Source organism: Moschus berezovskii, chromosome 24 (assembly GCF_049115385.1).
Source record: "Moschus berezovskii isolate FMDL1 chromosome 24, NW_MosBer_1.0, whole genome shotgun sequence".
NCBI lineage: Eukaryota > Metazoa > Chordata > Mammalia > Artiodactyla > Moschidae > Moschus > Moschus berezovskii.
Window position 1 is genome coordinate 11408540 of NC_142483.1, and position 27475 is coordinate 11436014.

Sequence of the window (27475 nt, forward strand, 5' to 3'; positions counted from 1 at the left end):
TGTACTGCCGCGCTACACTTCCCAACCTCTTCAAAGGTGCAGCCGTTTGGGACCCCAGACTGCGTCTCTACTCCCCTCTCATGTCGTGGCTCTCTCGACAGTCCAGAAGTTAAGAGACTGTTTCGAAGTCACCGTTGACTTGCAGCCCAGAAGCTTGTGGGAGGCAGGAAAGTACAGGGTGGCGTTGGCCCCTGACCGCTCAGCAGTACCAGCGTACGTCTGTTGCCATGGACACGGGGCTGGGCAGGCCCCCGCCCTTTGGGCCCCGCGCGCACGCGCCCACGGCCACGGCCACGTCCTGCCGCGAGAGGGGGCGGAGCGAGCGTGCGGGGCGGGCACGCGCAGGCTCCGAGACCAAGCCGCGTGCGCGGATTGGCGTCTGCGGCTGGTGGCCCCTGAGGTGAGGGCCAGGTCTGTGAGGTGTCCTCGCCGGGGCGGCTCTACACGCGCCAGAGGCCTGGAACCTCCGTGCGCCTGGGCGCGACCTCAGGGCCACCCGCGTCCCCACCGTGACCCCGGCCCAACCGCTCTTTGCATCTCGTCACGCCCTAAGCTCGTCCCGGCAGCATCCAAGGGCCCGAACGCGACCTTGGACCACTCTTCTATCTCGGGCCACCCTCTGCCTCGGCCACCGGTGCACGGCACGCCCGGAGACTAGGGACTCAGGGGCGGGCGAAGGGGTAGGGGTGGGCGGCGGGGTCCGACAACTGAACCAGAACCGCGCGTAAACTCCGCCCCTGTCTCCTGAGGCCGCGCCGCACAGCAGTGGCTGCGAACTTTAACTTCCTTGTAAGTTGCAGAGGTGCGTGGGACCCCTAGAGGTCGTGGCCGAAAAGGAAAGGGCTGGTTACATAGGCGAGGTGAGGGTGAGCAGGGGCTGGACGCCGTGATTGCAGAGTGAAGGAAGCCTCTCCTCCCGTCTCAGGTCCCTCTGATTCCCAAATCTTCCCGCGCCCGGCGGGCGCTAAAAGTTTTGCTTGTGGCTGGCCCTTTAAGGGCGGGCCAGCCGCCTCGGCGCACGTGAGCGGCCTCAGGAAGCCAGCGCGGGGCCGCCCTCCCAGATTCTCTGCTCGGGCCTCTCTGACCCGAGGAGAAACCGAGAGAGGTCACAGCCTGCCCAGGATCAGCAGCAGTAGTTGGCTTAGGACCAGGCGCGGTGGCTGGACCCCTCCAGGAAGAGGATGCTCCAAGTACAGAGGTTTATGCCCAGAGATCTAGTAAAGATCTGACATTTTTCAGGCGGAATCTGGCTTCTGATTTCCCTAAGGGGTCTGAGGACGTGGTGGAGGTACACCACGTCTTGTGGAGAGGAGAGTTCTTGTCGAGGCCCCAGTGGGCGTTCCCTGATAAGAGATCAGTCAGGGCAGGGCGCCCGGCTTAGTGGTTATTTTCTTTCTGCCCTCAGCCCTGGAGCACTTGGAGCTTTGGCCCCTGCCGCGCTGGATGCCATGAGTTGCTAAAGTGAGCCTGGCTTTAGAGGTGAGCTTCCCCAGCCTTTCTTCTTCTCTTTCTCTTGCCCCGCCTCCTTCCCGTGCTGCCCAGAGCTCAGCGGGCACCCCAGGTACATTCCCCGCCTCCTTTGACCAGTTTAGGAAGTGAGAGGAAGAGAAGGGTTCTAGGAACTAAGCTCCTTTGAGACAGAAGTGTGCAGCAGAGAGAGCAAGGGCCAGAGGGCTGATCTCTCCCAAGACAAGAGGGAGGCTTAGTTGCTGAGAGCTTCCAGCTAAGAGCCTTGGGTTCAGAGATGTCCAACATAGATTAAATTCTTGGGCTTTTCTGGAAGTCCTGTTCGCAGGGAGAAGAGAAGTGGAAATGAGGGAATCAGACTACCTGGATTCTCATTCCCTGCATTTTGTCCAGGCAGTTCTGTTTAGTACCTTTGTGACCTTGGGCAAGTCTTAATCTCTAACCACTTGTTTTCTGATCGTACCCATCTGGTTTTGAGGATTAATGAAGTAGCTGTGTTTCAATATTTAGACAGTGCCTTATCTTCATCAAAGAAATCAGGTGTGAAACTAACTGAAGTCAAGTTGAGGAAGACAAGAATGTATCCAAAAGTGCAGCTGTAGGGTAGGAACAAGGGTGGGTGAAAAGACCATTGTGATACAATGCCAGGTCATGATACCAAAGGTTTAGAAGTTTACTGTCTGTTTCTGTGAGACAAACCCTCTGTGCATATTGACTGCAAAGATAGTTCTTCTGAAAAAAGTTTTGAGACCCAGAACGCACAGGGAATAAAGCCTTCTGTCTAAGAGAACTAGAACTTCTGGCCCCAAGTTGCATGGAGGCCTGGGCAGTCTGTCTGGAATGGCTCATACACCATACACTAGCCTATGGGTTGTGTCCCTCAGCCTGCTATTGGATATCATCTCTGCTTTTTTTTTTCCTCCCCTAAAACGAGTATCTTTATTGCTTATACCATGCAGATAGCAAATAGGAGAAACAGGGAAAGTCCAGTGAGGAAGAGGGAGAATCGTCAGATAAATGACATACACAGAAAGGAAACGACACCCCCTAGCAAACCTACATGATGCCTTTCTGTGAACTACCTAGTATAGGAGGTCAGTGGGGGAGAGCTGAACCCCCAGAACGAAATTCCAAACATTCAGAGATGTTGGGGAGAAGGGAAGGAAGGGGGAGGGATGGAGCAGCCATTGGATCCCACGTTTGGCTTCCTGCCTGGCCAGCACCCCTCCCCCATGCTCCACTCCCTGTTGTGTCTCCACTTCTAGCAGTCTTTTTTTCTCTGCCTCTTCCTTGCTGATCTGTGGACTGGAGAAGTGGGATGAAGCTTGTTAGCCTGGGGAGCTCAGCAAGTTCAGGAAGCATAGTGCTGGACTTTGCTCTGGGTGCTCAGGCCCCCTTTAACCTGGCCTCTCCTTTGGTTCTGGATGGATGAGCTTGCTGGATAGCAGTGTTTCTTGGACCAGATGTGTTTAGTCAAAGAGACTTTCCTATGGGAGCCCCTTCCTGTGGCACATTTTTTCCCCCTGAGGTTTCATTCCTCATGGTTTCCCTGTTTTTAATAAGAGGGCCCTGTGCTTGCCTCTTCTCCCTCTGGCAGTGGCTCACAAAGTTTGGGGAGGCTGGGCAGGCAGTGTGTCTCAGTTGTAAGGAAGAGGCAGTGTAGGGGAAAGGCTGGCGGGCAGGCTGACGTCTGCCCATCAGGGGCGGCTGATCAGGGCCGAAGTACGATCAGCCGCCCCTGATGGGCCAGACATATGTCCCCCGCTGACTCCTGTGTGTCTCCGTGACTCACCTTCCCCAGGTGTGACCACGACTGCCAGCTGACAGAGTTGCTCAGAGAGCCTCCATAGTTGTGATTAAGAAATAAAGAGGCTTGTGGCTTCAGTCATCCTTTGTAGCTCCCTTCTAGGTCACTGTGTGTGTAAACACCTCCGGATCCTCCCCCTCCCGGGTCACAGCACCCGAGGCAGGGCTGACGTTGGGCCACAGCTGGCTGGCGGGCAGGCGGGCGCATTGGCCAGAGCAGGCTGCCAGCCTCCTCTCCCTTCTGTCTCCTTTGCAGCTGCCTTGGGGTGTGGCGTGGGGGGCACAGAGCCATGTCGGACCTGCTTCTCCTGGGCCTGATTGGGGGCCTGACTCTGCTGCTGCTGCTGACACTGCTGGCCTTTGCCGGGTACTCAGGGCTGCTGGCTGAGGTGACAGTGAGTGCTGGCTCACCCCCCATCCGCAACGTCACTGTGGCCTACAAGTTCCACGTGGGGCCCTACGGTGAGACTGGGCCGCTTTTCACGGAGAGCTGCAGTATCTCCCCCAAGCTCCGCTCCATTGCCGTCTACTATGACAACCCCCGCATGGTAAGGAGCCTCCTGTGCCCTGGCTGGGGTTCTGCCCCTGGACAGACATGGGGCAGGGCTTGTTGGGCTCGGGGTGTTTTGGTTTCTGAGGAAGGGGTGGGGAAATCATTGAGCTGGCTATGCAGACTGCCTCCTCTCTGACCTTGAAACTCCTTCCAGATTTAATCTGGACTTCTGCTCCATCCATCTATATACTGGCTTTCTACTTGTCCAAGTCTAGTTTCCCTGTCGTGGCTCCCATGAACTTCTGAGTGCCACTGTGAATCCCTAGGCTCTGCCAGGGCTTTGCTCTGTTGCTTCCTCTTCTGGCCTTCTTTCATTCCCATTTGAAGCCAGGATTCTAAAGCCAGGCCATTCAGATGCTGCCCTTTTTTGAGGGTTGTATCTTGTTTCTTTGGGGGCTTCCCTGGTTGCTCAGAAGGTAAAGAATCTGCCTCCAATGCAGGAGACCCGGGTTCAATCCCTGGGTTGGGAAAATCCCCTAGAGAAGGGAATGGCTACTCACTCCAGTATTCTTGCCTGGAGAATTCCATGGATAGAAGAGCCTGGTGCACTACAGGCCATGGGATAGCAAAGAGTTGGACACAATGAGCAACTAAAACACACAGACACACACACTTGTTTCTTTGCCTTCCCTCTTTCAGCTCTTCTGCTGAAAGGAAATAAAATCTTATAGTCATTATGATGGTCCCTCACCCAGGGACAAGGTATTTCTTTGGACGTCAAGCTGCCTAGTTCAGAGAGGGCCTTGGGGGCAACTGGAGCCTGGTGAGCTGTCTTGGATGCTGGGGTCAGAGACTAACCTGGCATCACGGGCACCCTGTAGGTGTCTGGCTGTACTTACAGCCTGTGGTGAGTCAGGGCTCGCCAATGTGGCCTCCTGCCATGCTGTGGGGTGGTGCTGCCCACTGCTGCATGGGCTGGCAGCTCTGCCAAGGTTCTCCAGCCTCCAGCCCTGAGTCTTGGCAAACCAGGTGTTGGGAATCCTCAGCTCTCGTTTCCTTGCCTGCAGAGCTCAAGTGGGCAAGGCCTATAGCCACCACACTGCATGCTGAGCAGGCCTCTCTGGGGTGCTCAGTCGAAACAAGGATATGCTGACTCCCTGTCTGTGCCAGGTTCTGCTTGACACCTGCACTCTGGAAATGAACAAACCTGGCCCTACCCTCAGGAAACTTTGTGGGGTTGGCAGGTCAGCCTTATAAAAATGAATGTCCAGCAAGACACTGTACTGTGTTCAATGTTCATGGAACTCTGAGCTATGGATTTGCCTCAAGTCTACCATGGAGGCTCAGAGAGGAGGTCTGCCATGAGAATAATTTTACTTTACTGGGAAAGGCCTTCTGGCTAAGGGAACTGCAGAGCACAGGCCTGCAGATGTAGGATGACAGAGGAAGTGTGGCAAGTGAACACGTGGTGGGTGGAGAGCGATGTAGAAGGATTGGCTGGGCCAGGCAGTGGGAGAAACAGCTGGTTGGGAGGACAGGTAAGGCACAGTTTGCCACCTTTGATTTAGGAAGCTAAGTACGTGGCAAGGGGAGGAGACAAGGCAGGGGGCCGTTGAGATGGGGCTGTGTCCAGGTGAGAGGTGACGTGGCCTGGTCGAGGGATGAGTAGACATGGAAGTTTTGAGGTCACATGACTGGGAGATGGCACTGAGAGAAAAGAACACTGAGACCCAAGTGGGATGGGGCAGGCTCTGGGCTGTGGGAACCTCCTAGATCAGACGCTGGACCCCCACCGTTGCCGGGTTCTGTTGTGTAAGCCTCTGTCTCTCCACTGCCTTCCCCTGGTCCCTGCCCCTCCCACATCTGACCCAGTTGGAACCCTCTGCAGGAGCTTAGTAGGAAGGACAAGGGTCCTTGCAGTGTCTCTTTCCTCATCAGCGTGTCCTGTTCCAGAAGCCGTATGTTACCTTTTGGATTGGAGGTGTTAATTCCAGAATGAGAGAGGGCTGTGGTACCTTTGGGTCATTGGCAAAGGCTGGCTCAGGGAAGAGTGAGGTAGAAGAATCCTGGCATGGGGCACCCTCCCCGTGGCCTCCTAACCCCAGCCACCTCCAGGAAGCCAACCATACAGCTCTCCTGGGGATGTGATAGACTCTCTGGGCTGGGTCTTGATTTCCAGGCTTGGCTAGGCACATCCTGACTTGGGTACCAGTCTGAGGGGCCATGGCCTGAGAGCACAGCCTTGAGGTTAGCAGTCCTGGGTTCTGATTCTGTCTTACCACTGTCCTGTTGTGTGATTTGGGGTATACTACATAACCTGTCTGAACCTCCATTTCCTCATCTGCAGAGTAATGTTAAAAATACCTGCTTTTAGGTCAGCTGGCAAGGGTTAAGTCAAGTGACGTAGGTGAGGCATTCCCTAGTAGCTCAGCTGGTAAAGAATCTGCCTGCAGTGCAGGAGATCTGGGTTCGATGGCTGGTTTAGGAAGATCCCCTGGAGGAGGGCATGGCTACCTACTCCAGTACTCTTGCCTGGAGAATTCCATGGACAGAGGAGCCTGGCCAGCTATAGTCCCTGGGATCGCAAAGAGTCAGACACAACTGGGTGACTAAGCACAGCACCTTGAGGTGCTGTGGTTGAGGATCAGAAGTTGTAACAACAAAAAATGGGTGGAAAAAACACTCATGCTAATTAGGTGCGATGAGGATTGTTAGGCTGGGCACTCCTAACCCAGGCCTAGGCCCTGGCCCTGGCTGTGACCATCGGGTTGGCACAGAGAATGAACACCTAGTCAGAATGACCCCTCTGATCCTGTCTATCCCAGTCCTGGGTCACTCGGGAAGTAACCTGTGTCCCCATTCAGAGCTGAGTCACACCCTGACACCTGGGATGGCTCACCTGCCTGGCCGAGATCCTAGAAGGTTCAGGGAGCCCTAGACCCCCAGGATTCATGTTCTAATGGCTACCACAGACTGATTGATGAGAACTGAGGCCTCTGGGTCCATACTGCTGATACCACAGGGGAGGAGACTAATGATCAGTTAGCAAATGCTGCAGTACTGTCTCACCAAGTTTACTTATGCTTTTTTATGTGCATTTAGCAAATATTTGAGCATCTGATCTGTGCCACTCTGTCTTGGGCACTGGTGCACAGTGGGGACCAAGGGATGCAGCCCTCAGGCCCTCTCCATGGGTGTGAGGGGTGTCAGGGAAGCCTGAAGGACAGGCCTCTTCTGGTCCTGGGGAAGGCCAAGAAGCAAAGCTTTCTTCTCCCTGGCTGCCTACCCCAGCGCAGTGGTGTCCATCATGGGGCCCTGCGTGCTGTGATTCACAGGAGGAAGGGACAGGATGTGGCTGAGCTGTGGAGTGTCCCGTCCCCACTCCACCCTCCCCAGCACAATACAACAGGAGCCAGAACCTGGCGTCTCTGAGTGTGGGAGGAAGTGAGGCTATTTCAGGCTCTGCGAGTGGGGCAGTGAGTGACCAGGTGAGGGGTGGCCACCCCCATGAGGTGTGGACTGACAGCTCCCAGCCACGCCCCTTCCAGGTCTCAGCTGGACAGAGGGAGGTTGGTTCCTCAGAAAGGCCTGGCAAAGCTCTCCTGGTCTGGCTCAGGGCCCAGGAAGTAACACAGGAAAGGGTATCAACAAGGCAAGATTGTGGCATTGCTATGGACCCATTCATGTGAGATGCTGCTTGAGTGTGTATATCCTGGAGAGACATGTCTATGTGTGGATGTCAGTTAGCTGGCCAGCCCTATATCTTGGAGTTCTATATGGGAGGAGCCTATAGATCTGGGCTAGTGATTCTTGTGATGCTGGAGGAATCATTCTATTTTCCATCCCTGAGGGCCTTGGTGGCACACACACACACACACACACACGTCTTTCTCTCTCTCCTACTTGGACAGTGACTTTCGCCTCCCCTCCTAGGCCTGGTCCCTCTGGGAGCCATGGTTGTTGGCAAGGCGCTGGAGAGGACCCTGCACACCTCATTTGATCCTGACCAGTTCTGACCTGTGAGCAGGCCCTAGTCGTCGGGCTGCTGTCACCGTGCCTGGGGGCCTCTCCTGTCTGACAGCCTGGCCCTCCTCCTCCTACCCCACCCTCTGCTGCTGCCATGTTCTCTGCTGCTATTTGGGACTTAAGTAACCTACCTGCCCTCCCTTGTGGGGAGCTTGGCTGAGGCAAGTGGGGCGTGGCAGCCTGTTCACCTTACCTGATCAAGGCCTAGGAGCGGGTGCTTGCTCCAGGCATGGAGGGGATGGGGGAGGGGACTGGTGGTGCTTGGGTTCTGCCTTAGTTAGCTTGTTGTTCAGTCGCTCAGTTGTGTCCGACTCTGTGAGGCCCTGAACTGTTTCCCACTAGGCTCCTCTGTCCATGGGATTTCCCAGGCAAGAATACTGGAACAGGTTGCCATTTCCTTCTCCAGGCAATCTTCCCAACCCAGGGATTGAACCTGCATCTCTTGCGTTGGCAGGCAGATTCGTTATGGATAAGCCACTAGGGAAGCCCCTTTAGTAAGCTGGACCACACTTAAGTTTTTTTCTCCCCCTAGTCCCTTTGAAAGTCGGCCTGGGGGTCACCAAATCTTCAGGAGCTGAGTAAGAGTTTTCTGACGTTGGCCTCTGCCGTACTTTCTCTTCAGTGTATATGGGGATGGGGTCCCCTGCTCTCCCTGGAGGCACTGAGGTCATGTGGAGCCTGAGAAGGGTGGGGTGAGGGAGTAGGATTTCCCAGGATTACACCCTCAAAACAGGCAAGGGGGATGTGGACTGAGCTGATGCTTCCTGAAGGCCCAGACTATCGTCTACCCAGCTATCCCAAGGCGATGGTTCTGTCACATGGAGTCCAGGTCTTTGCTCATAGCAGGTTAACTGTAAGCAGCTGTAGAAAGGTGAGACTCACTGCCCAACAGAGCTGGCCTTGGGAAGGAGAAGGGGTGAGGAGTGGAGGAAAGGGCTTTGGACTTATCCTTCGGGGCTTGAATAAAGGCTCCATTGCTTACCAGTGTGTGACTGAGCAAGTCCCATGGTCTTTCTGAGAATCTCTGCTTCAGAATTTTAGGTTTTTTAGGGGGGACTAGATAGTCCCTTGGACTACAAGAAGATCCAACCAGTCCTTTCTGGAGGAGATCAATCCTGGGTGTTCATTGGAAGGACTGATGCTAAAGCTGAAACTGCAATACTTTGGCCAGCTTATGCGACGAGTTGACTTACTGGAAAAGAGACTGATGCTAGGAGGGATTGGGGGTGGGAGGAGACGGGGACAACAGAGAATGAGATGGCTGGATGGCATCACCGACTCAATGGACATGAGTTTGAGTGAACTCCGGGAGTTGGTGATGGACAGGGAGGCCTGGCGTGCTGTGATTCATGGGGTCGCAAAGAGTCGGACACGACTGAGCGACTGAACTGGAACTGGACTGGAGATAAGGCCAAATACCCAGCTCCTATTAGGTGCTTAGCAATCTTGGCACATGTACCCACCCACCCACCCACCCTCATATGCACCTCTGAGGGCCTTATGCCATGAAGACTTGATGCTTTTAGGTACTCTGCTTGCCTGTGGCCTAGCCTTGGGCAGGTGTCCTGGGCCATGTGAGAAGGTGCAGTGTGGGGAGAAACCATTGTGCAGGCCATACCACCCTGTGCTCAGTCACTGAGTTGTCTCTTTGTGACCCCGTGGACTGTAGCCCACCAGACTCCTCTGTCCATGGGATTTCCCAAGCAAGAATAATGGAAAGAGGTGCCATTTCCTACTCCAGGGTATCTTCCTGATCCAGGGATTGAACCTGCATCTCTTCCATCTTCTGCAGAGGCAGGCAGATTTTTTACCCCTATCGCCACTTGGGAAACCCCAGGCCATTCCTTGGCAAGGCCTATTTCTTGGACTCCCTGGTGGCTGTGGATTGTATGTGGCATGGCTCTGGAGTCAGTCTGCCTGGGTTTGAACCCTGATGCCAACATTGCCTTGGTGGATGCCCTTTGCTGAACAGCTTTACTCCCTGGGTCTCAGGGATATAATGAGCTGATGCCTAGAAGGCAGCAACTGAGGCCAATGGTGAGAACCTTGTCAGATGCCAGCTGACATCCTTAGGATTATGCTTGGGGGTTAAAACAGAAAGGCCCTGAAAGACTTCTAGGTGGGAGCTCCCAGCAGCCCCCGGACCCCCCTCTGGAGGGTGGCATCCTGCTGACTTCCCTCCCCTCAAGCCTGAGGTGTAGATCCTGTGCTCTGACCCGGTTGTCTGTGTCACCCATTTCCTGCCTAGTGCCAGTTCCACCGTGCCTTCTGGGCCTGAGCTTCTCAGGGAAGTTGGATCTGGGGGCTTGTTATGTTGACCTGCAATGCGCAGGAGGGTACGAGCCCACCATTCACCCTCTAGTAACGGACAGGGGTGGCTGATCTCTTCTACAGGCACCAGTGCAAGTGATGGGCCTTGCTCCACTGCTCCCATTCCCTTGGGCAGCTCTGGGCTGGGTGGGCTGGCCAGGAAGGAGTGTAGGTAGTCTTCTGGGCCTGGGACTGGTGGACAGTGCAGCTGTCCCAGTCAGCCGGTCAGGCTGTAGACCTGAGGCGGGCTATTCCTATTGATCCTGAGGGCTGAGTTTGGTCTGGGCTAGCTGAAACCATTTTTCCTTCCTGGATCCTGAAATTTATTGATCTTGTCCAGTTTCCAGATTCATTGAGGTCCTGGCCAGGCAGGGACCATCTCTTCACTGACGTCACACAGCAGGGTACTTCAAGGCCTTTCCAGAAGGGGCAGTGGGGTCAGATTGTACTCGAAAGCTGTAGGCTCCAAGCCCTATTCTCACCGGGCTAGGGCTCAGGAGGCCTCACAGCCTGAAGAAGGTACTCTGGGATCTCTTTCCTAGCACTTGTGCTCTGAGGGCAGATTCTAGATGGGCCCCTCACTTTTGCCCAAGTTGGTGGTGGGTCTGGCCACCACCCTGTCTCCCTGGTATGGTTCCTTGCTGGTGCTAGTTCTGAGCACCAGCTCTTGTTTTGAGCTTAGCTACCCAAATGATCAATATGGGGAGGAAAGGGTGAAGGCCTTTAGACCTGGAAGGCCCAGGTTTCTCTCCGGAGGTCAGGCCCAATAAGGACACCGCATTGAACCACGGCGGGTGGGATTTCCAGCCATTAGGACACTCCTCCTCTTTGGACGCTTGACAACCTCAGTGAGCGATTCCCCTCAGGGAAGGCCCGGGCTGTCCTGGGAGCCCAGGAAAGCCTTCCCCTGCTCTGAGACCAATCTTGCCACGGCCCAGCTGGTCTTCGGACCTGTCCCATCTCTTCCTTGCTGGTGCCTGGTTCGGCTGGCTCCCAACTCCTCCTGGTATGGGGCTGCTCAGCAGGTGGTGGGCGTGCTGGGTAACCTCCTAGGCTGCCCCTTAGCCCCTCGGACAGGGGAGGGGCAGGAAGTGTTCTCACATAGAATTGCAAAGGTGCCCAGGCAGGAAAGGAGCACTTGTGCCCAGGGTTTCAGGAGCTCTGTCTCCTTATTGGCTGCCTCCCTCCCCCATGATAAGAGTTCCTCCATAATCAGAGTGGAGGGAGCAGAGTTTTGTTCATGATGCTGAGTCCATATGTGCATGTGTGTGCATGTAGGCATACCTATACTGTCGCTGAAGAAGTTTCCTTCTGCCTAGAGGTCTGGAGTGGTGGGGAGAGGGAGAGGCCACCAGTTACAGGCAGCACAAGACCTGTTCCCTGCAGTGGGCATTTGGGGATCATAGAGGAGGGACTGCCCAGCGAGGAGCAGCAGAAGCTTTCAGAGGAGGGTTGAGCTGAATCTTGAAGGATGGGGGAGTTTCCCAGGCAGAAGGGACTCAGAAATAGGGTTAGGAGGACATTCCAGGCAGAGGAAGTAGCCTACGCAAAAGGAGGAAGCATGGGAGGATGTGGTATGTTTGGCGAGCTGCAAATAGTTCCATGTAGGCATGTGAGGGGGTGTGGTGGGAGAGGAGGCTGGCAAGGCTGGTTGGCCAGAGCCTGGATTTGTCTCTCCCTCTGCCACTCAGATGCTTAGTGGGCGCCTGCCCACCTGGGTTTCGGCCCCTACGCAGGGCTAGGGATGCAGAGAAGGAGTGCTCGGTGAGTGTGTGGACAGAGCCAGGCAGTGTGTACACAATACACTGAGTGTGGACCGCTCTGAGACAGCCTTGTATGCGGGCCTCAGGAGTTTCATCTTAGCTAGAGGTGAATTGAAGGATCCATTGAGAGGTGCTAAGCAGGATGATCACAGTGTCCTGGTACCTTTGAGGGGCTAAGGAGGATTGGAGCTGGAGCGGCTGAGGTGATCAAGACCCTGGGGCCCAAACCCAGGTAGGCCAGGGGCTGGAGAGGGGACTGTCAGTTGGCCTTCCATCCATTTCTCTGTTTAGCCTGTGGTAGATGTTTCTTTTGTATAGCATAGGTCACTAGGTTAGGAACATGAAGATGGGCTTCGGCATAGGCACAGTCCTTTGGTCTGTCAGCCTGAGACGTGCCCTCTGGAGCCACCTGGCATTCTGGCCATCCTCAAGTCTTGGGGGTGAATGGGGCAGTTGCACCATCTAGAGACAGGAGGTGGTATTGCAGCAGTCTCAATTCCTGGGGAGGGTGGGGAAAGCATCGGGCTGAGAGAAGTGGCAGTGATGCAAGGTTGACTTGATGCAGGTAACAGTTTACAGTGCGGGGCTGCCGTCGAGCCACCCTGATAAGGCTGTCCAGAGGGTGTTTGGGCCTGAAGGATGGGCAGGGACGAGCTCCATGTTCTCAGGTTTGGGTAAATGGGCATTCTAGGTCAATGGTTACCTCTTGTTTGGCCTATGTCATAACTACTACTAACTGACAAGTATGGAGCACTTGTCACGTGGACCATGACAAGTGCCAGACCATGCTAAGGCCTCCTGGAAAGTGTCTCATTTAATACAATTCCGTAAGTTGTTTATCTAGGCAGTGGGCTTCAGGAAACCAAGGGACTCATCCAGAACACAGGACTCGAGATTCACACGCGGGCCTCCCTCTCTCCAGAAGCTGTGGTCCTGACCACTGCTCTATACTGCCTGCCACCAAAGCCCTGAGCTATGCCTAACGACATAGGATTCAAGGGGACCAGAGCTGCAGAGAGTTGGGGTGACCCCCAGGGACTATGCAGAGGTGGGATTCAGTGTCCATTTCAGGCAAAGTGGCACTCCACGGTCAGGGTTGATTTGGCAGAATAGAAAGGTGGGGCAGGGCTGAGGATCCCTTAGGGGACTGTTGACCGGGCTTGGACAGGGCCATGGGAGGGCAGAGACAGGGAAATGTGGTTCCATGGCACTGGGATGGCAGGCTGAGGAAAGGGGAAAGTGCAGGGAGAGGGAGTTTAAACGGCGGGGTTAGTGGGCCCCGAGGAGGGCTGTCCAATCGAGGGAAACCTGGGACAGAGAGCCCCAGGTCTGTGGTAAGTCTCTCAGGTTTAGGAACAGATACCCCTGGGGGCTGGTGCAGATTCAGGCGCAGGAGGTGGGACACACCGGGGCCCTTCACGCCAGGAGGAAAAGCAAGTGCTGGGCTTTGCAGGCCTGGAGTCGACCATCAGAAGTCGCAGAGCCTGGGAGCTCTTATCTGGTTGCAGTTTGTAGGAGCCAGGGGAGGGAGGGGAGCAGAGCACAGTGAGGTGTAGGTACTAGGGGCCCAGAGAGACTTGGAGGGAACCAGCAGTCTCAGCCAAGAAGGGGCTCAGGAAGTGGGGCAGGATTTAAGAAGGGGCGAGGGTTGGAGCGGAGGTACGGAGGCCCTGGTGATGGGGGCCAGCCCTGCCTGAGACACTGGGGCCGAGGATCTCACTCTGTTTCCTGACCAGTGCTTCTGTGGCCTCTTTGCAGCCAGCAGGGGCCCTGGAGGATGGATGAGGCAGGATGCCACAGGCCTGGGTTTCAGCAGGAAAACTGTCAACTCCATTGTGGTGTCTGGGCTGTGTGGCTTGTTGGAACTGGTAGTTCCCCCAGGCCCCAGCTGGTCCAGAAGCCAGGAAGCAAGAGGCTTGTGGGCCTCCTTCCTTTGCCAGCCCTGACACCCCTGCTCTGCCTCCCCAGGTGCCCCTTGAAAAGTGCCGCTGTGCAGTGGGCAGCATTCTGAGTGAAGGTGAGGAGTCGCCTTCCCCTGAGCTCATCCGACTCTATCAGAAATTTGGCTTCAAGGTGTTCTCCTTCCCGGCGCCCAGCCATGTGGTGACGGCCACCTTCCCATACACCACCCCCCTGTCCATCTGGCTGGTTCCCCGCCGGGTCCATCCTGCCCTGGATGCCTACATCAAGGTGAGACACAAGTCTGAGGTGTGTGTGTGTGTGTGTGTGTTTGTGTGTGTCAGGGGACAGCCAGTCCTTTGAGTGGGAGCTGGGAGGCCTGCCTCGCCCTGGGGGGAAAGGTGGTTTGGGAAGGGTGGCACCTTATGGAGCACGTGCCTGTGGAGCTAGGAAGATGGGCAAAGGCTACTGACATTTCTTCTACACACCCAAGACCTTGTGGGCCCCAAGCATCTCCCAGGAGCACAGGGAATTTGTTCAGAAATCCAGCCTTGTCCTTTAAGCTCTGACTTGGACCGGAGACATCCTTAGTGTTCAGCTCCCACTCCAGGCCCACCCTGCCCCATCCTTCTGGAGGCTTGCAGACCAAGGGCCCCGAGACAGACTTTCCCTTCTGTAAATTCCTCCTCCTCTAAAACATTTGGAAACTTGGGTGCTAGGGAAATGACCCCAATTTGGGCTTGGAAGTGACGGCTTATTCATCTGTTCGCCTTGCATTTGTCGAATATCTATGCCAGGTGCTGCGCTGGACGAGGTGTGAGATCCTGGTGTGTGAAATAGGTGTTTACAGTGAGGCGGTGGAGATAGGTGATAGCGTCAGACAAAAATGGGATGCCTATTACGAGAGAAGAGGGTGAGAAAAGGCAGGGAAAGAGTGAACAGAGTGGCCAGGATGGCCTCTCGGAGGAGGTACATTACGTCTCAGGCAAAAATCCTAGAAGAACCCTTGGAGGGGTGGTAAGAACGTTCTCGGCAGAGTGAGGGTGAAGAGCATGGGTTTGCTCTAAAGACAATGGGAAGTTTGTACAGCGTTCCAGCTGGGACCCGGGTTGTGGCTCATGGGGGCCAGGCGGAGGTGCTTAGAAGCTGTTACTAGTCCTGCCGTGCATGGTGGCAGCTTGGGCTGGGGCAGTGGCTGCGGAGATGCAGACAAGGGTGGAGACGTGGAGTCTGTTTTGGAGGTAGAACTGTTGACTTTGTGGGTGGGTTAGATTGGAGGGAGGAGGAGTGGGAGAGTCACAGCACGGTCCCCTCTGGCCAGGGTGGGTGGGTGAGCATGTAGGGTGCTCTCCACTGACATAAGAAAGGCGGAGGGAGGAGGTGAGGCGCAATCAGCTCTGTGGGCTGTGTCGGGGGAGGGGTCTGCCTGGGGGACATCCCAGCCGGTGTGTGGAGTCGGCAGTGATGTGTGGAGTCTAGGGTTCACAGAGGGTTTGGAACAGAGGGTGGATATGTTTGGTGACATGCACCTATTGACAGTATTTGCCCCAGAGGACGGCCGTGGCAGCAGAGGCTGTGCAGGGAGCATGGCCAGCGTGGCCGGGGTCAAGGAACAGGAGGACAGAGTTAACAGGAGTGTGAACCTGGCGGTTTTGGGAGAACCTGGTGGCCTGTTCTCCAAAGCATCTTGGGAAATGAGACAGGGCCTTGGCGATGGACGTGGGAGCTCAGATACGTTCTGGAGAAGTGGGTGTGAGAGTCTGTGTCAAGGCTGGGGAATGAAAGGATGGGGCCCCAGGGTCGCCAGCTGTGGCCGTGGTGGGCAGGAGTGGGGAGAGGAGAAGCAGGAGGGCTGCTGTGGTGGGGAAGGGGTGTGGGGAGGACGGAGGAGGATCGCCTTTATGTGCTGGAGGGTGCCAGCCAGAAGGGTGCAGGGGTTGGGGGTGGGCTGGAGGCTCAGGGGCGGGGTGAGGGGATCTGGGGGAGCTGGCGGGTGGTGAGGGCAGGAAGGCAGGCATCAGTGCCTGAGGCCTACTCAGCGTTTGTCCCCAGGAAGGGCTGGTGTGCAGTGTCTCCAGTCCTGTCTGCATCATCCTCAGATTCATGGGCCAGTCTGGGGACCACCCCGGGAAGAGACTTTCTGGGTTCCAGACCTCAGAACAGGACGTGTGGCATGTGGTGTGGTGGCGAGCCACTCAGCCACCAAAGCCTTTTCTTGGCTTCGGGGGTTTATTTTTAGACACCTTTGTCCAAATTTCCCGGCCCCTGACAGCTTCACAAGTTGCCTGGTTTTGACGTCACCTCTTTGATGAAAGCCCTTCCTCCTACCACCTCCTCCCTAGGAGCCTGTCAGCTGTGCTCTGGGCTTGGTTTTCCTGGGGCTGGGGCTGCAGCAGGGGGTGTCCCATCCTCTCTCCTGCCTGGGATGCGGAAGCCACAGGTGCAGGGCAGTGCAAGGGGTTTCTCAGGGATGTCTGTGAGGCGTGCTGTGTGGGCTGGGCCACCAGCTGGGGGAGAGAGAGAGATGCCGGGCTGCCCACAGTGAAGGCACGGTCCAGGTGCTCTGCTGATTTCTGGGAGTGGGGGTCACCTCTGCCCCCGTGTTCAGCCTAATCTTTCATCCTGGGGAACAAAGCCAGGTGAAAGACGAGGAAGGGGCAGGTTCTCTTTGTTGGTCTCCTCCTGCAGTGGCCAGGGGTTGGCCCTGTGACTCGGCCTGGGTGACTGCAGAGAATGTAAGGCTCGCTCTCATAGCTCTCCTCGTCCCCCTGATCCCCAGGAACCAAAGAAGAGAGGATGCTGAAAAGATTCTGGGCCCTTCCAACTCTCCCAACCCTGACAGCTGGCTGCCTTTCACTATGTTTGTGTGTCTTTGTCTGTGTGTGTGTGTGTGTCTGTCTGTGTGTGTCTGTGTGTGTGTGTGTATACACATTACATACATGTGCACATGTCTTCTTTCCCCACCTGGCTGGCTTCTCTCTGGAGGAGGCTGGGTCTGCTGCGGAGTTGCCTCAAACACAGTGACAGCAGCCGATCGGCTTTCTATTTCGGGAGGGGTAAGGGGAGCAGTAGCCGGAGGAGGCAGGCTCACCTGCTTCCCCAGAGGCTGGGGCAAGGGCGGAAGTTGTGCGATCTCAGAGCCTCAGATGGGGCGTGGAAAGGAGCTGCTGTCCTGGCAGCGGGAGATGTTTCTGAGCTGGTCCCATGGAATAGCAGGGTCCTGGGGGTACCTGTGAGGAACCCAGAGAGAAGCACTTGTCAGGCCTCTGTGGGGGTTCTGGAAGGACGGCTGGATCCCAACCCTGTGGTCTGTGGGGAAGCCCCTGGCTCTCTGGCCAGGCTTTCCCAGCTTGGCAATCTGGCAGGCTGTAGGGGCTAGACTCTGCCTTCCTCCATGTGAACCACTGGGCCCCCAGGCCAAGCACTCTGGGACAGCACATGTGTGAGGGGTCCCTTGGCGGAAGACGCCCCAGCTTTGTCCAGCCACTCCTCTGCAGTCCAGGGAATTAGCAAGCCTCCAGGGCAGGAGGAGACCCTGCCCTGAGCCCAGGAAGGGGGTTCTCGATCAGCTGAAGGAGGGAACTGAGCTCCCTTGAAATTCTAAGGCTACAGAAGAGATAGGCCCTGGACGTCAGTCCAGAGCAACAGACAAGGGTCTCAAAATTCACTTCTAGGTGGGACCAGTCATAACTAGCGTCCAGGGAATGCTTGGGGCACATGAAACAGACCAGAGCAGAGCTGGAGGCCCAGGGTCCCTGTGTGGGATGGTGTGTGAGGTCACTGAGACTTGGCTCCTGTCTGTCTGTGGCTGGCGAGATCACTGGGAATGTTAGACTGGCCAGCAAAGCCCCCTGTGCCTGACTTCCTTCCAACAGGATGTATGATCTTTTCCACAAACCCCCTTCCCCAGGTCTCTGCTTTCCCCGAGTTTTCAAGAGAGGGTCCTTTTGAAGTCTGGACATCTCTTGAATTTAGGGAGGCACGAAGCATTGTCTGTGTGCTTGGCTGGGAAATGCATGCGGGCCCTGGAGGTCAGATAGTGGCTCTTTCTGCATCGAATTGGAGAAGGGTGACAGGCAGAGCAGGATAGTTCCCCCAGTGGGGGAAGCTTGGTGGTAGAGTCCTGGGATAGCCAAGTTGACGGGGTTATCCTGCCAGGGACATCTGTGAGCAGGGACCCCAGACCTCAGTTCTCAAACTGTTCTGGGGTCAGGAGCCTCGGTGCTGTGCTCCAGTGCCCCCACGGGTAGGGGCTGCACTCAGACCTTTACCTGCTTCAGCCGGGGTAGCTCTGCCTCTGGATTTGACACATCAGATGACCTCCTGAGCTTTTGTTCGGAGGAGGATGTTTGAGACTTGCCTGGTTTGAAAACCTCTGTCTGCATCGTTGGGCAGCTGCTTCCTCCATCCCCAGCCAACCACACGTCCATCCTAGATCCTGAGGACGCCGCTGCAATTGCTGTGTGAGTGGAGCTGGGAGGTGCCAGGGCTCATCCCTTGTGCAGGTGGGGGCCAGAAAGGTTCCCAGAAGAGGACTTTGTGGGGGAGCTGGAAGCCGGACCTGGAGGAAGCCCTGGGAGGGTCAAGGTGGCAGTCTCCCCAGAAGGGCTGTGCTTGAACTCCCAAGTGGTGGGTGAGAGGCTGGCAGTGTCCAGGGGCGGCCAGCTGAAAACTGAGAAGCGGGGGCCTCCATGGGGTGCCTGCAGAGGTGGTCAGCCTGTTGGACTGTAGACAGGGAGGCAGCTCCCAGCAGCATGGTCAGAGTCTTGGTCCCTTCCAGTGGCTCCAGATCGCCTGTGTTTGTTTTCCCTCCACCTGTCTGGGTGACTTTGAAGGAGTCAGTGATGGGGGCAATTTGAGTCCCTGCTGAGGCCAGAATACCAATAGGGTGCAGGGTGATACTGGCGGTGGGAATCCAGGTGAGGCAGCTCCCGTAGGATATGACATTTGGGGGTCCTCTCTTTCCCTGCCCATCACCTTTGCTGAGCTAATGTGGGAGGGTTTCCGAGCCTTATTTTTAGTAGGAAAAGCCCTCCTGGTATCTCAGCTCAGTCACTTACTCCACAGTTATTCACTGAGCCCTCTTTTGTGTGGCATTGTTTGGGCCATGGAGGAACCAGCTGGGAAACAGGCATAGGATCCTAGTCAGCGTCAGCGTACCCATTGTTTTACCAATAAGGACGCTGAGGACAGGGGAGTGAAGGTTACTCAAGGTCAGGGGTTGGAGCAGTGTCTCCAACCTCTGTCCAGAGTCTCCCCTGGACAGAGAATCGCTGACGGCTGCATGTCTTTTGTCACTCTGCCCTGTCCATGATTGGGGCTGGGCCCAAGGGGCTGAGGAGTCGTCCCAAACTTGGGTTGCTCTGGGAGTGGTACCCAGAGTGGGCCTGGGATAGCAGCCCGGTGGCCTCACACCCACTCAACCCTCTGTCTCCAGCCCTGGTGGGCAGAGTAAGGCGCCGAGGCTGTCAACTTCGGAGCCTGCCGGGAGAGCCAGAAGGAGGGGCGGGAAGAGCCTGGCTGCCCATTTGCCCAGCAGGGACTCATTAAGGGAGACCTTGGCAGCTATTCTGGGCACAGGAAGCAGCTGCTGCCATGCCTCTTGGGACCACATCCTCACCCTCAGTGAGGTGGCGACGTCTCCACTCCCAGGCTTCCCTTACCAGGGCTCCAGGGCCAGCTCACCTGCCAGAGCTACTGCCACCTGCTCGTTGGCCTGCCCCAGCTCAGTACCACCAGGACAGGGGCTGAAGGATGAGCCCTCAGGACGCTGTCCTCCCACCATCTCTCCCAGCCACAAGGCTTAGCCATGCCTCAGGGGCGTGGGGTGGGGAGGGGAGAGGTGGGTTCACTGGGAAAGGCAAAGCAACCTTTGGGGGTAGAGGATGGAGTTTGGGCTGAGCCTTGAAGGATGGGTATCGTTCTCTAGGTAGGAAGGCAGATCAGGCAGAGGCAGTGATGGGGCATGGCTTGTGTATCCGCTGTGGCTGGGGTGCAGGGGAAGAGCAAGAATTTGGGCCCAAGAGCTGAGGCTGGGTCCTGCAGGGTTTAGGAAGCCACAATGGTTATGTGAGCAGATGAGTGACAGCTTCTGGCTTTGGAACAAGACTAGAGTGCTAGGAGAAGGAGAGGAAGAGTCAGAGGCTGCAGTGCGACTCTCAGTACCAGCAGTTTAGCAGAAAGTAGCAGTGACTCCATTCCCAGGTTCCCCCGAGCCAGGAGGAGACCTCCACCCCGCCCACACACACACAGCGGGGCTTGGCTCCCCTGTTACCCCTGGATGCTGAGACATGGGGAAGCCCAAGCAGGAGGCTGAGGCTCTCCCCTCTTCCTGGGCCCTGGAGCCTGTTCCTCAGCCTCTCTGGCTTCACCCCTCCCCACTGCCCTACCCCAGGAATGAAAGCACAAAGCCAGCCTTTGCTGGGGCGGGCGTGGGAGCCACCGCTCTCGAAATATCGGCTCGGATATGGTAGCTTGGCAGCCCTGCAGGACCCTGGGGGCTGAGGCTTGTCTGGATGGTGCTGTGGGCTTGGGCCATCAGCAATCCCAGGAGAGCAGTCTTCCCCAGGCAGATGGGCTTTTCCCAGGGAAGAATTCTACTCTTCTCCAGAGAACTTGGGATTCCAGGAACAAGGAAGGAGGGAGGTCCTTCCACATCAGAACAGCTCTGCCTGTTAGCAGAGCCCTCAGACCAGGAGAGACTGCCTGTCTGGATGTGCAGACAGGAAACCTAAGGCTCCAGAAAGAGGGTCTTCCCTGAGAGGCAAACGGAGGTGCCAGTTGGAGGTGAGAAATTCAGGGCCTTCTCCTCCTCCCCTGACTTCTCCCTTTCTCCCCACATCTGTCCCCAGTGGGCCACCTGTCCTTCCCTCTGGCACTTGCTGATTGCTCTTGGCTCCCAGGTGCCTGACTTCATGACTCCATCTGCACCAAGCAGCCTTCCTGCTGGTAGATAAGCAATCAGCAACATTTTCATTGGCTCCTAAACTGCACGGGGTTCAAGGTCCTTGACTGCACAGATGCTGCAAACAGCGGCAGGATCTCGGAGATGGGTAGGCTGTGGAGCCTGCCACGGCAGCAGTGTCATTAGGAGGCTGTGGCTCCCCTTCTAGATTTGGAAAGGAGAGTGGTAGGATCCCAGGTCTGAACCCACAAGCTGCCCTTGGAGGTCCTCACCCCCACAACTCCTCAGCCATTTGCTCCTGCTCCACAAGGGCCCAGAAGGCCAGAGCAGGGCCGAGCTGGGATTGAGTATTGGCCATGTGGACCCTGGGGAAAGGCTGGGTGTGGCTGTGGGTCAGGGCCTTCCCAGTCGACCCAGGTATTAGGTGCTTAAGGGCCTGTGCCCCCCTGTGCCCCCGTGCCTGCCTAGAATGAACCACCCTCCCTGGCTTCTCCATGCCCCAGCCACCCTAGTCTCCACTGCTGCTGAGGCCCCCCTCCTGGGCTGCCCAGGGAGCCAGGGCCTGGGTGTGCAGGGATATGAGCAGAGGTGTAAATTGCATGGCAAGCTGCCAGCTCTGAGGTGAAAATGAAAAGTTTCAGGCAGCGGCGGCAGCAGGCACAGCAGGCTGGGGTGCCAGGCACAGCGCCCCGCTCTCCCTCACACCTTCCCCTGTCTGCAGTCTTCCCCAGACTCCCGCCCCATCCAGGCCTGGCTCCTCTGCCTTCTCCTGCCATTGGGGCAGGGCGGGCCTTTCAGCCCTCAGTGAGACCCAACCCCAAGAGGGCCTTTACCTCTTGCTTCTGTTTTATCTTCTAACTAGGTGACTGGTGCAAAGACAAACGGGCTGTGCTTTTGTTAATTTTGTGAACTTAATATTTGTGGTAGTTTCTCCATTGATTTTTCTTCTGTTTTTCAGGTACACAGTTGTCCTGTCTTTAAGTAGTAGGGTTTGCTTTCATCTTTTCCAGTTCCTCACTTATTTTGAGATCATCTATTCTAGTCTCTTTTATTTTACAGTTGGGCAGATTGAGACCCAGGCGTCTTTGGTGGCTCAGCAATAAAGAATCCGCCTGCAATTCAGGAGATAAGGATTCGATCCTTGGGTTGGGAAGATCCCCTGTAGAAGGAAATGGCAATCCAGTCCAGTATTCTTTCCTGGAGAATCCCATGGACAGAGGAGCCTGGTGGCCTTCAGTCCATGGGGTCACAAAAGCTAAACAATAAAAACTGAGACCAAAGGAGAACCCACCCATTTGTCAATAGCCAGGCCAAGGCTCTGGGCTCCTGCTTGGAGCTCTTTCTGCCACTTGGTGCCTGCTCTGATCTGTTCCTCCCGGCAGCCCCATTTCATTCCTTTTCTCCTTTGCCTCTCATCTGCAGAGCTTTGAGCCCTCCTGCTCCAAGTGGGGCGGGGACTCACCAGCCCTTCTGATGGCTCCCCTGTCAGCACTTCGGGATCCCTGGAGTGTCTCCTGCTGTCACCTCCTGCCCCAGACAGGTTTAGGTTCTGGGCCAGAGGTGGTCGGAAGGCCCACTGGGGATGAGAGGGATCTAGGGAGAGGGAAGTTGACAGAAGTTCCTGGGCAGAATAATAACAATGTGCCACATTCCAGCTGCAGCCCCTGCTGTGCCTCCCCCATCACTTTGCACAGACCGGCTGCCTAAGGGGCCTCCAGGGTCTGAGCCCCCACTTGCAGGGACTGCTGTGTGCAGGCGGGTGCGCGTCAGTGTCTGTGTAATTAAAAATGAGCAAGCCTGACTTAACCCAGTGAGGAGATGCCACCACCTCGGGTGGGATGCAACAGCTGTTTGCTGGCTGTGTGGTTGCCCAGCTGTGCAGACTGGCGTGGAGAGGCAGGTTGGACTTGGCCGCTCAGAGTGAACAGGAAGACCCAGGGCCCCTCACCCCAGTGAGGCAGGAAGTAGAGGGCTATGATGGGGTGGAGGTGGGTAGAGCAGCCCTCCTTCCTTTCTGAGCCTAGGGCTCCTCTAGGACATGCATGACCCATGGCCTTGTCCTTTTGGGGATCTGAGGCCGCTTAGCTCTGAGCAGACTCAGACTCTGGGCATCCAGGTTTGGGACCCATCCTGTCTCCCCTGCTCCTGGCCTGACCTCTTCTGCACTCCACACCCTCCCCATCCCTAGCCCAGGCCAGGGCACAGGTTGATGGTCTGAGAGCAGAACACCAAGTGAGGGTAGTTCCAGTCCTCTCTCTTTCCTCCCTCCTCCCCTCCCCTCATTCAGTAAGAACCATCAGGGAGGTAGTGTGGGTCCCGGGGGAAAGCCTTGGCTTGGCATGCCAGTCTAGTTCTTTTGCAGGATCCCTGAGCTGCACCCCCCTGGGATGTGGGCTCAGCCTGAGGTGAGGAGGGAGTATGTGGCCGAGACAGTGGCCCCACAGTAACTCCTTCCCTTCTCAGCCGGCTTCCCATGGGGGTATGACGTCAGTGCAGGCATGGCGGGAGGGAGTGCTGATGACCGAGGTCTCCTGGAAATCCCTGCGTTAGGGGTGGTGTCCCCAGTCCCCCCTCTAGTTTCTGTTTGTGGAAGGCCCGGGTGGGAGGGAGGCCTCGGAGATGTGTCTGAGGGACTGGAATGCTAAATCCAGTCTAGCCATTCCCAGTGGCACCTTGGCATGAATAGTTGACTTCTTTCTGTTAGGTGAGAAGAATTGTAGACACCTCAGTCTCTCCCACCTGGGAGCAAGGCGTTATGATCCCCTTGAGTCTGTGTGTGGGAGCGAGTTGCCCTGGGTAGTGGCCTCATCACATAACCAGTGGCTTCAGTGGCCAGAGCAGGTTCTCCTGTCCTGGCGATGCTTTCTCAAGCCTCTGACTATCTGTGCTGTGGGAGGGGGTGAGCCTGGGGCTAGGAAGTCTCCAGGCCAATCCAAGCCCCTCTCAGCCCAATGTGGCATTGGCCTGGTGTCCTTGGCAGTCACTTCTCCAAGGGCTCCCTGGGTCTGGCTGAGGGAGAGGTAGCCTGCCTTGCCTTCCTCTGATGATTTTCCAGTGTTCACCAGGTCATCACCATGTTGCTGGGCGGTACAGCAAGGACCTGAGAGCCGGCCCCTGGCTCTCCTCTTGTCCCTCAGAAGCTGTCCCTGTCTGGGCGGGAAAGGGCTTGTTCTCTGTGCCTGATCACTTAGGGACAGAGCATATGGCCAGTTCTGCCCCCACTCTCCATCCCTGACTCATTGTTGGTCATTGGGCAAAGCATGGAAAGGGGTCTCAAGGAGAGGCTACTGGACAGTTATAAGCCCCTCTGCCTGCTTCTGGGCCTGGGTTGGAAGTTTGTGCCTTTGCCTTCTTCCTGCCCCTTCTCTGCTCTGATTCTGAATTTTGACAGGATTCGGCATGTGTTAAAATGATTTAAGGCTGAGCTGTCAATGAGATTTTAATTAGCTCCATGCCTCTCTCCAGCAGGGAGGGCCAGGGTTCCCCCACCCCCAGGTGGCAAGGGTAGGAACGGGCTGGGTGTGGTATGAGGCTACCCCTCCAGGGGCCTGGGGACAGGCTTGGGCAGCTGGCACTCTGTGTGGGATGCTGTGAGGAGGGAACGCTGGGCAGCGAAGGAAGGGCCGGCTAGCCCCAGGCCAGTTTTCTCTCCCTCCTCTGTCTCCCCTGTTCCTCTGTTCTCCCGGATGGCTTTGAGATGAAGGCGACAGCAAGGATGGAGGATGCAGTTTCCATGGCAACAGAGCTGTCCACAGCCAGGCAACTTCAGAGCCGGGCTCTCCGGAGGAGGCAGATGCGCAGAACAGCCACAGAGCTGCCTCCCGCCTGCCAATGAGGGGGCTGGCAGAGCAGGTGGCAAGTGTGGCTGCTTGGTGCTACCCACCCTGATGCCTAGTCTGAAGGAGAGGGGGGAAAGGGCACTGATCCCTCTTATCATCCCTGTCACTTGCAGAAGGAAAGCTCGGAAGGTGGCTTGAGTGTTTGCGAGGGCTGTCTCTAGAATTTCTGGGTGCCCACAGCCTCGGTTCCTGCAAGCATCCCCCAAAGCCAGCTGTCTCCAGCCCTTGAGAGACGGGCCTCCAAGTAGTCTGCTGCTCTGGTGGCCACTTGGCAGCTTCCTTTTGGACCCTTTGAATGCCGAGAGCATGGCATGCTGGTGAAGACCATGCCCTGACTGGGTTTGGGGGGCCCTTTTTTTCCTTTAGCTTCCAGGGCATGACCTGGACCTTCTCCAGGGAGCCTCCCTGACCCTGGCCTTGGTGACTTGACCCATTACACTGAGGGGTTCAGGTTTGGTACATGATCGCCCCAGGTGCTGGCATTAGAGGGGCCCCAGAGCCTCATAGCTCCTCATTCCTGATGCTGTGTTCTTGTTCACCCTCCTCCTGAAGTCCAGGGCTGGGGTGGCTATGTGGGTGGATGGAAAAGCAGAGGCAGCCACCAGTGTGTTTGGGAAGAGCTGGGGCCGTGGACTTATGAGATGACCCAGGTTAGCAAAAAGATCAGACCCAACTGTTAAAAATAATGACTGTTTCACTGCTCTTAGATGCGTCAGGGCTAGGGTGGCCTACTCTGTTTGAGTGCAGAGAGACTTGGAATGAAAGGCCTTGTCTGGGTATTCCATGGAGTCACAGGCTGAGCTCCAGTTAGACCTTGGGCTAGGACATCCACCCCCACATGACCCCCAGCCAGTTGCTGAGGGCCCTGGCTGGATAAACCTTCCTTCCTTCTGTCTCCCGGGGGCTCATTTTTACATGTTTCCACTTGCTTCAATTGAAGGGGGTTCCTCGAGCCTAAGCTTGGCCAGGCGGGCTGACAAGTAGAGTCCTGGAGAGGCTTCTCCCCACCAGGCAGTAAGTCTCTCATTGCTGCTAAGTGGAAGGCTCATTTCAGAGCTCATGGTGAGAGCCGGCGGGCGCTATAAATAGCTGTGTTGTGAAGGTCGGCGGGTGAGCAGTGACAGGGCAGGGGCTTCGCAGTCTTCTTAGTGGATAATTGTGCTCTGTTGCAGGGAGTGGGGCAGCTGAGGAGCAGGATGCACTGACCCCTGTTCTGGTTTGTCAGGGCAGCTCTCTCATGTGTCCATGCCACTTCCACATGCGCCAGGGGCTGTGGAGCTCTGGGTTCTGTGTCCAGACAGGAGTGGACTGCCTGTCTCCACTTAGGGCCTATAAGCTGGTACTTCAGCCCACTGGAGTGTCGGGCAGTGTCCAGTGTTAGATTCGCTTGTCCTGTCTGTCCCTCCAGCCTAGGGTCTGCCACCTCTGCTGAAATTCTGGACCCAGGTCTGAGAAGGGGTGGGAACCAGCCACGTTCAGTAGTCTCAGAGATTGAGATAGACCTAAACAGGCAGGGAGGTGGGAATAGGAGAGGGGTTTAGCTGGCCTGGAGCCCCTGTCCAGGCTTTGTCAGTAACATGCCTGCAAGGGCAAGGACTGGAGGCCTGAGAGTCAGGCCCTGGCCTTCCCTACCATTGGCGGGTAAGACAGCCTTGTCCAGGACAGAGAGGAGGTCAGGTCCAGGGATGGCAAGTCTAGCAGGTAAGACCTTGGCCTGGGTGCTTGGAGCCACAGATTTTGGGGTCCCTGTCCTAGGGAAGTCTGGGGTTCTCAGCTTCAAGGCTTTGTGAGATAGTGCTTTGGTACCAGGATTAGCAGTGCCAGGCGCCTGGGTCCTTTCAGCACCTGTCTAGGACTCCCAGGTCATTAGAGCACTGCCCCCTGGGGTGTGGGTCCCTGCCCAAAGGATGCTGTGTGGGTGCCTCCCTCAGCAGAGATTTGGAACTTGGGGGAGATTGGGGCAGGAGGAGCCAGCCCCTGGGAGGGAGGAATCAGTGAACGGTTTCTGGGGCCACTTGGAGACGCATGGGTCAGAGGCCTTGTAGGGCTCATTCTACCTTTCATGCTCTCCAACAAGGAGCGGAAGTTGTGTGCCCACCCACGGCTGGAGATCTACCAGCAAGACCAGATCTATTTCATGTGCCCCCTGGCACGGCAGGGAGACTTCTATGTGCCTGAGGTGAAGGAGACAGAGCGGAAGAGCCGGGGGCCTGCAGAGGCCAGTGACGCCCTGGTGGATGGCACAGGTACGGGGTCTGGCAAGGTACAGGGTCAGGGGTGAGGGTGGGGTCTCACCTGGGGCCCCACTCCTGGACGTGTGGGCCTGGTGAAGAAGCCTCCTCCCTGGCTGTGTGGCACTGTTGGTGTCCAGACCTTGGCTTGGCAGAGGTGGAAGAAGGGACCCACCTCCGTACGTGCAGAGTTGCCTGTCCCTAGACAGACGGATCCATGTAGGTGTGGCTTCACACACGTTACCCTGGCAATGCAGATAGAGATCCTGCCCCGGATTCCCTTCACCTTCAGATGCAGCAGGAGTACCCTTGGAAGCTCAGATCACAGACAGCTGGATGCTCATGGTGGGGTGGGGGGCATTGCTGAGGCTGCTTGGGAAAGGCGTTGCTTGGGTCGGGCTCATTAGAAGTGAGATTGACACTGGATTTGGAAGGTAAGGAGGGGAACACGGTGTCCCTCTGGTCTGGGCTCTGACCAGAGCCAGCTGCTTTCTCCCTTTCAAAGAGGAACCAGAGAGCATGCAGAGGGGAGACAGGAGATAAACACCCTGCCCCTTCCATCAGAGCCAGCCTTCCTACCCCAGGTCCAGGCCACCAAGTAGCTTGCATGCTCTCAGCCTACCCCTGGGCTGTCCCCAGGAGGCCAGGGGACCTGCTGGTAACATCCCAAGTGGTCTAGAGGGTCTCAGCCTCGGCCGTGCTGGAGGAGCCTTGTGGGATCTGGCAGTCCATGGCCT

The 27475-nt window shown here is 56.5% G+C and overlaps 1 protein-coding gene across 5 annotated transcripts in view; it reads left to right on the forward strand.

Moving 5' to 3' along the window:
• Positions 1-337: 337 nt before the first annotated feature.
• TEX264 (testis expressed 264, ER-phagy receptor) overlaps positions 338-27475 on the forward strand; it is a 30381-nt gene continuing 3243 nt past the window's right edge. Inside the window, exons 1-5 of one of the 5 annotated variants that reach the window (XM_055413928.2) lie at positions 338-802; positions 1406-1479; positions 3530-3821; positions 13834-14055; positions 26585-26753. In XM_055413928.2, the coding sequence (XP_055269903.2) occupies positions 3564-3821; positions 13834-14055; positions 26585-26753 (649 nt within the window). In that variant the 5' untranslated portion in view covers positions 338-802; positions 1406-1479; positions 3530-3563. Of the gene's footprint in view, positions 803-1036; positions 1199-1405; positions 1480-3529; positions 3822-13833; positions 14056-26584; positions 26754-27475 lie in introns of those variants that run through there. The other 4 variants (XM_055413927.2, XM_055413931.2, XM_055413929.2 and 1 more) reach the window with 4 other exon arrangements.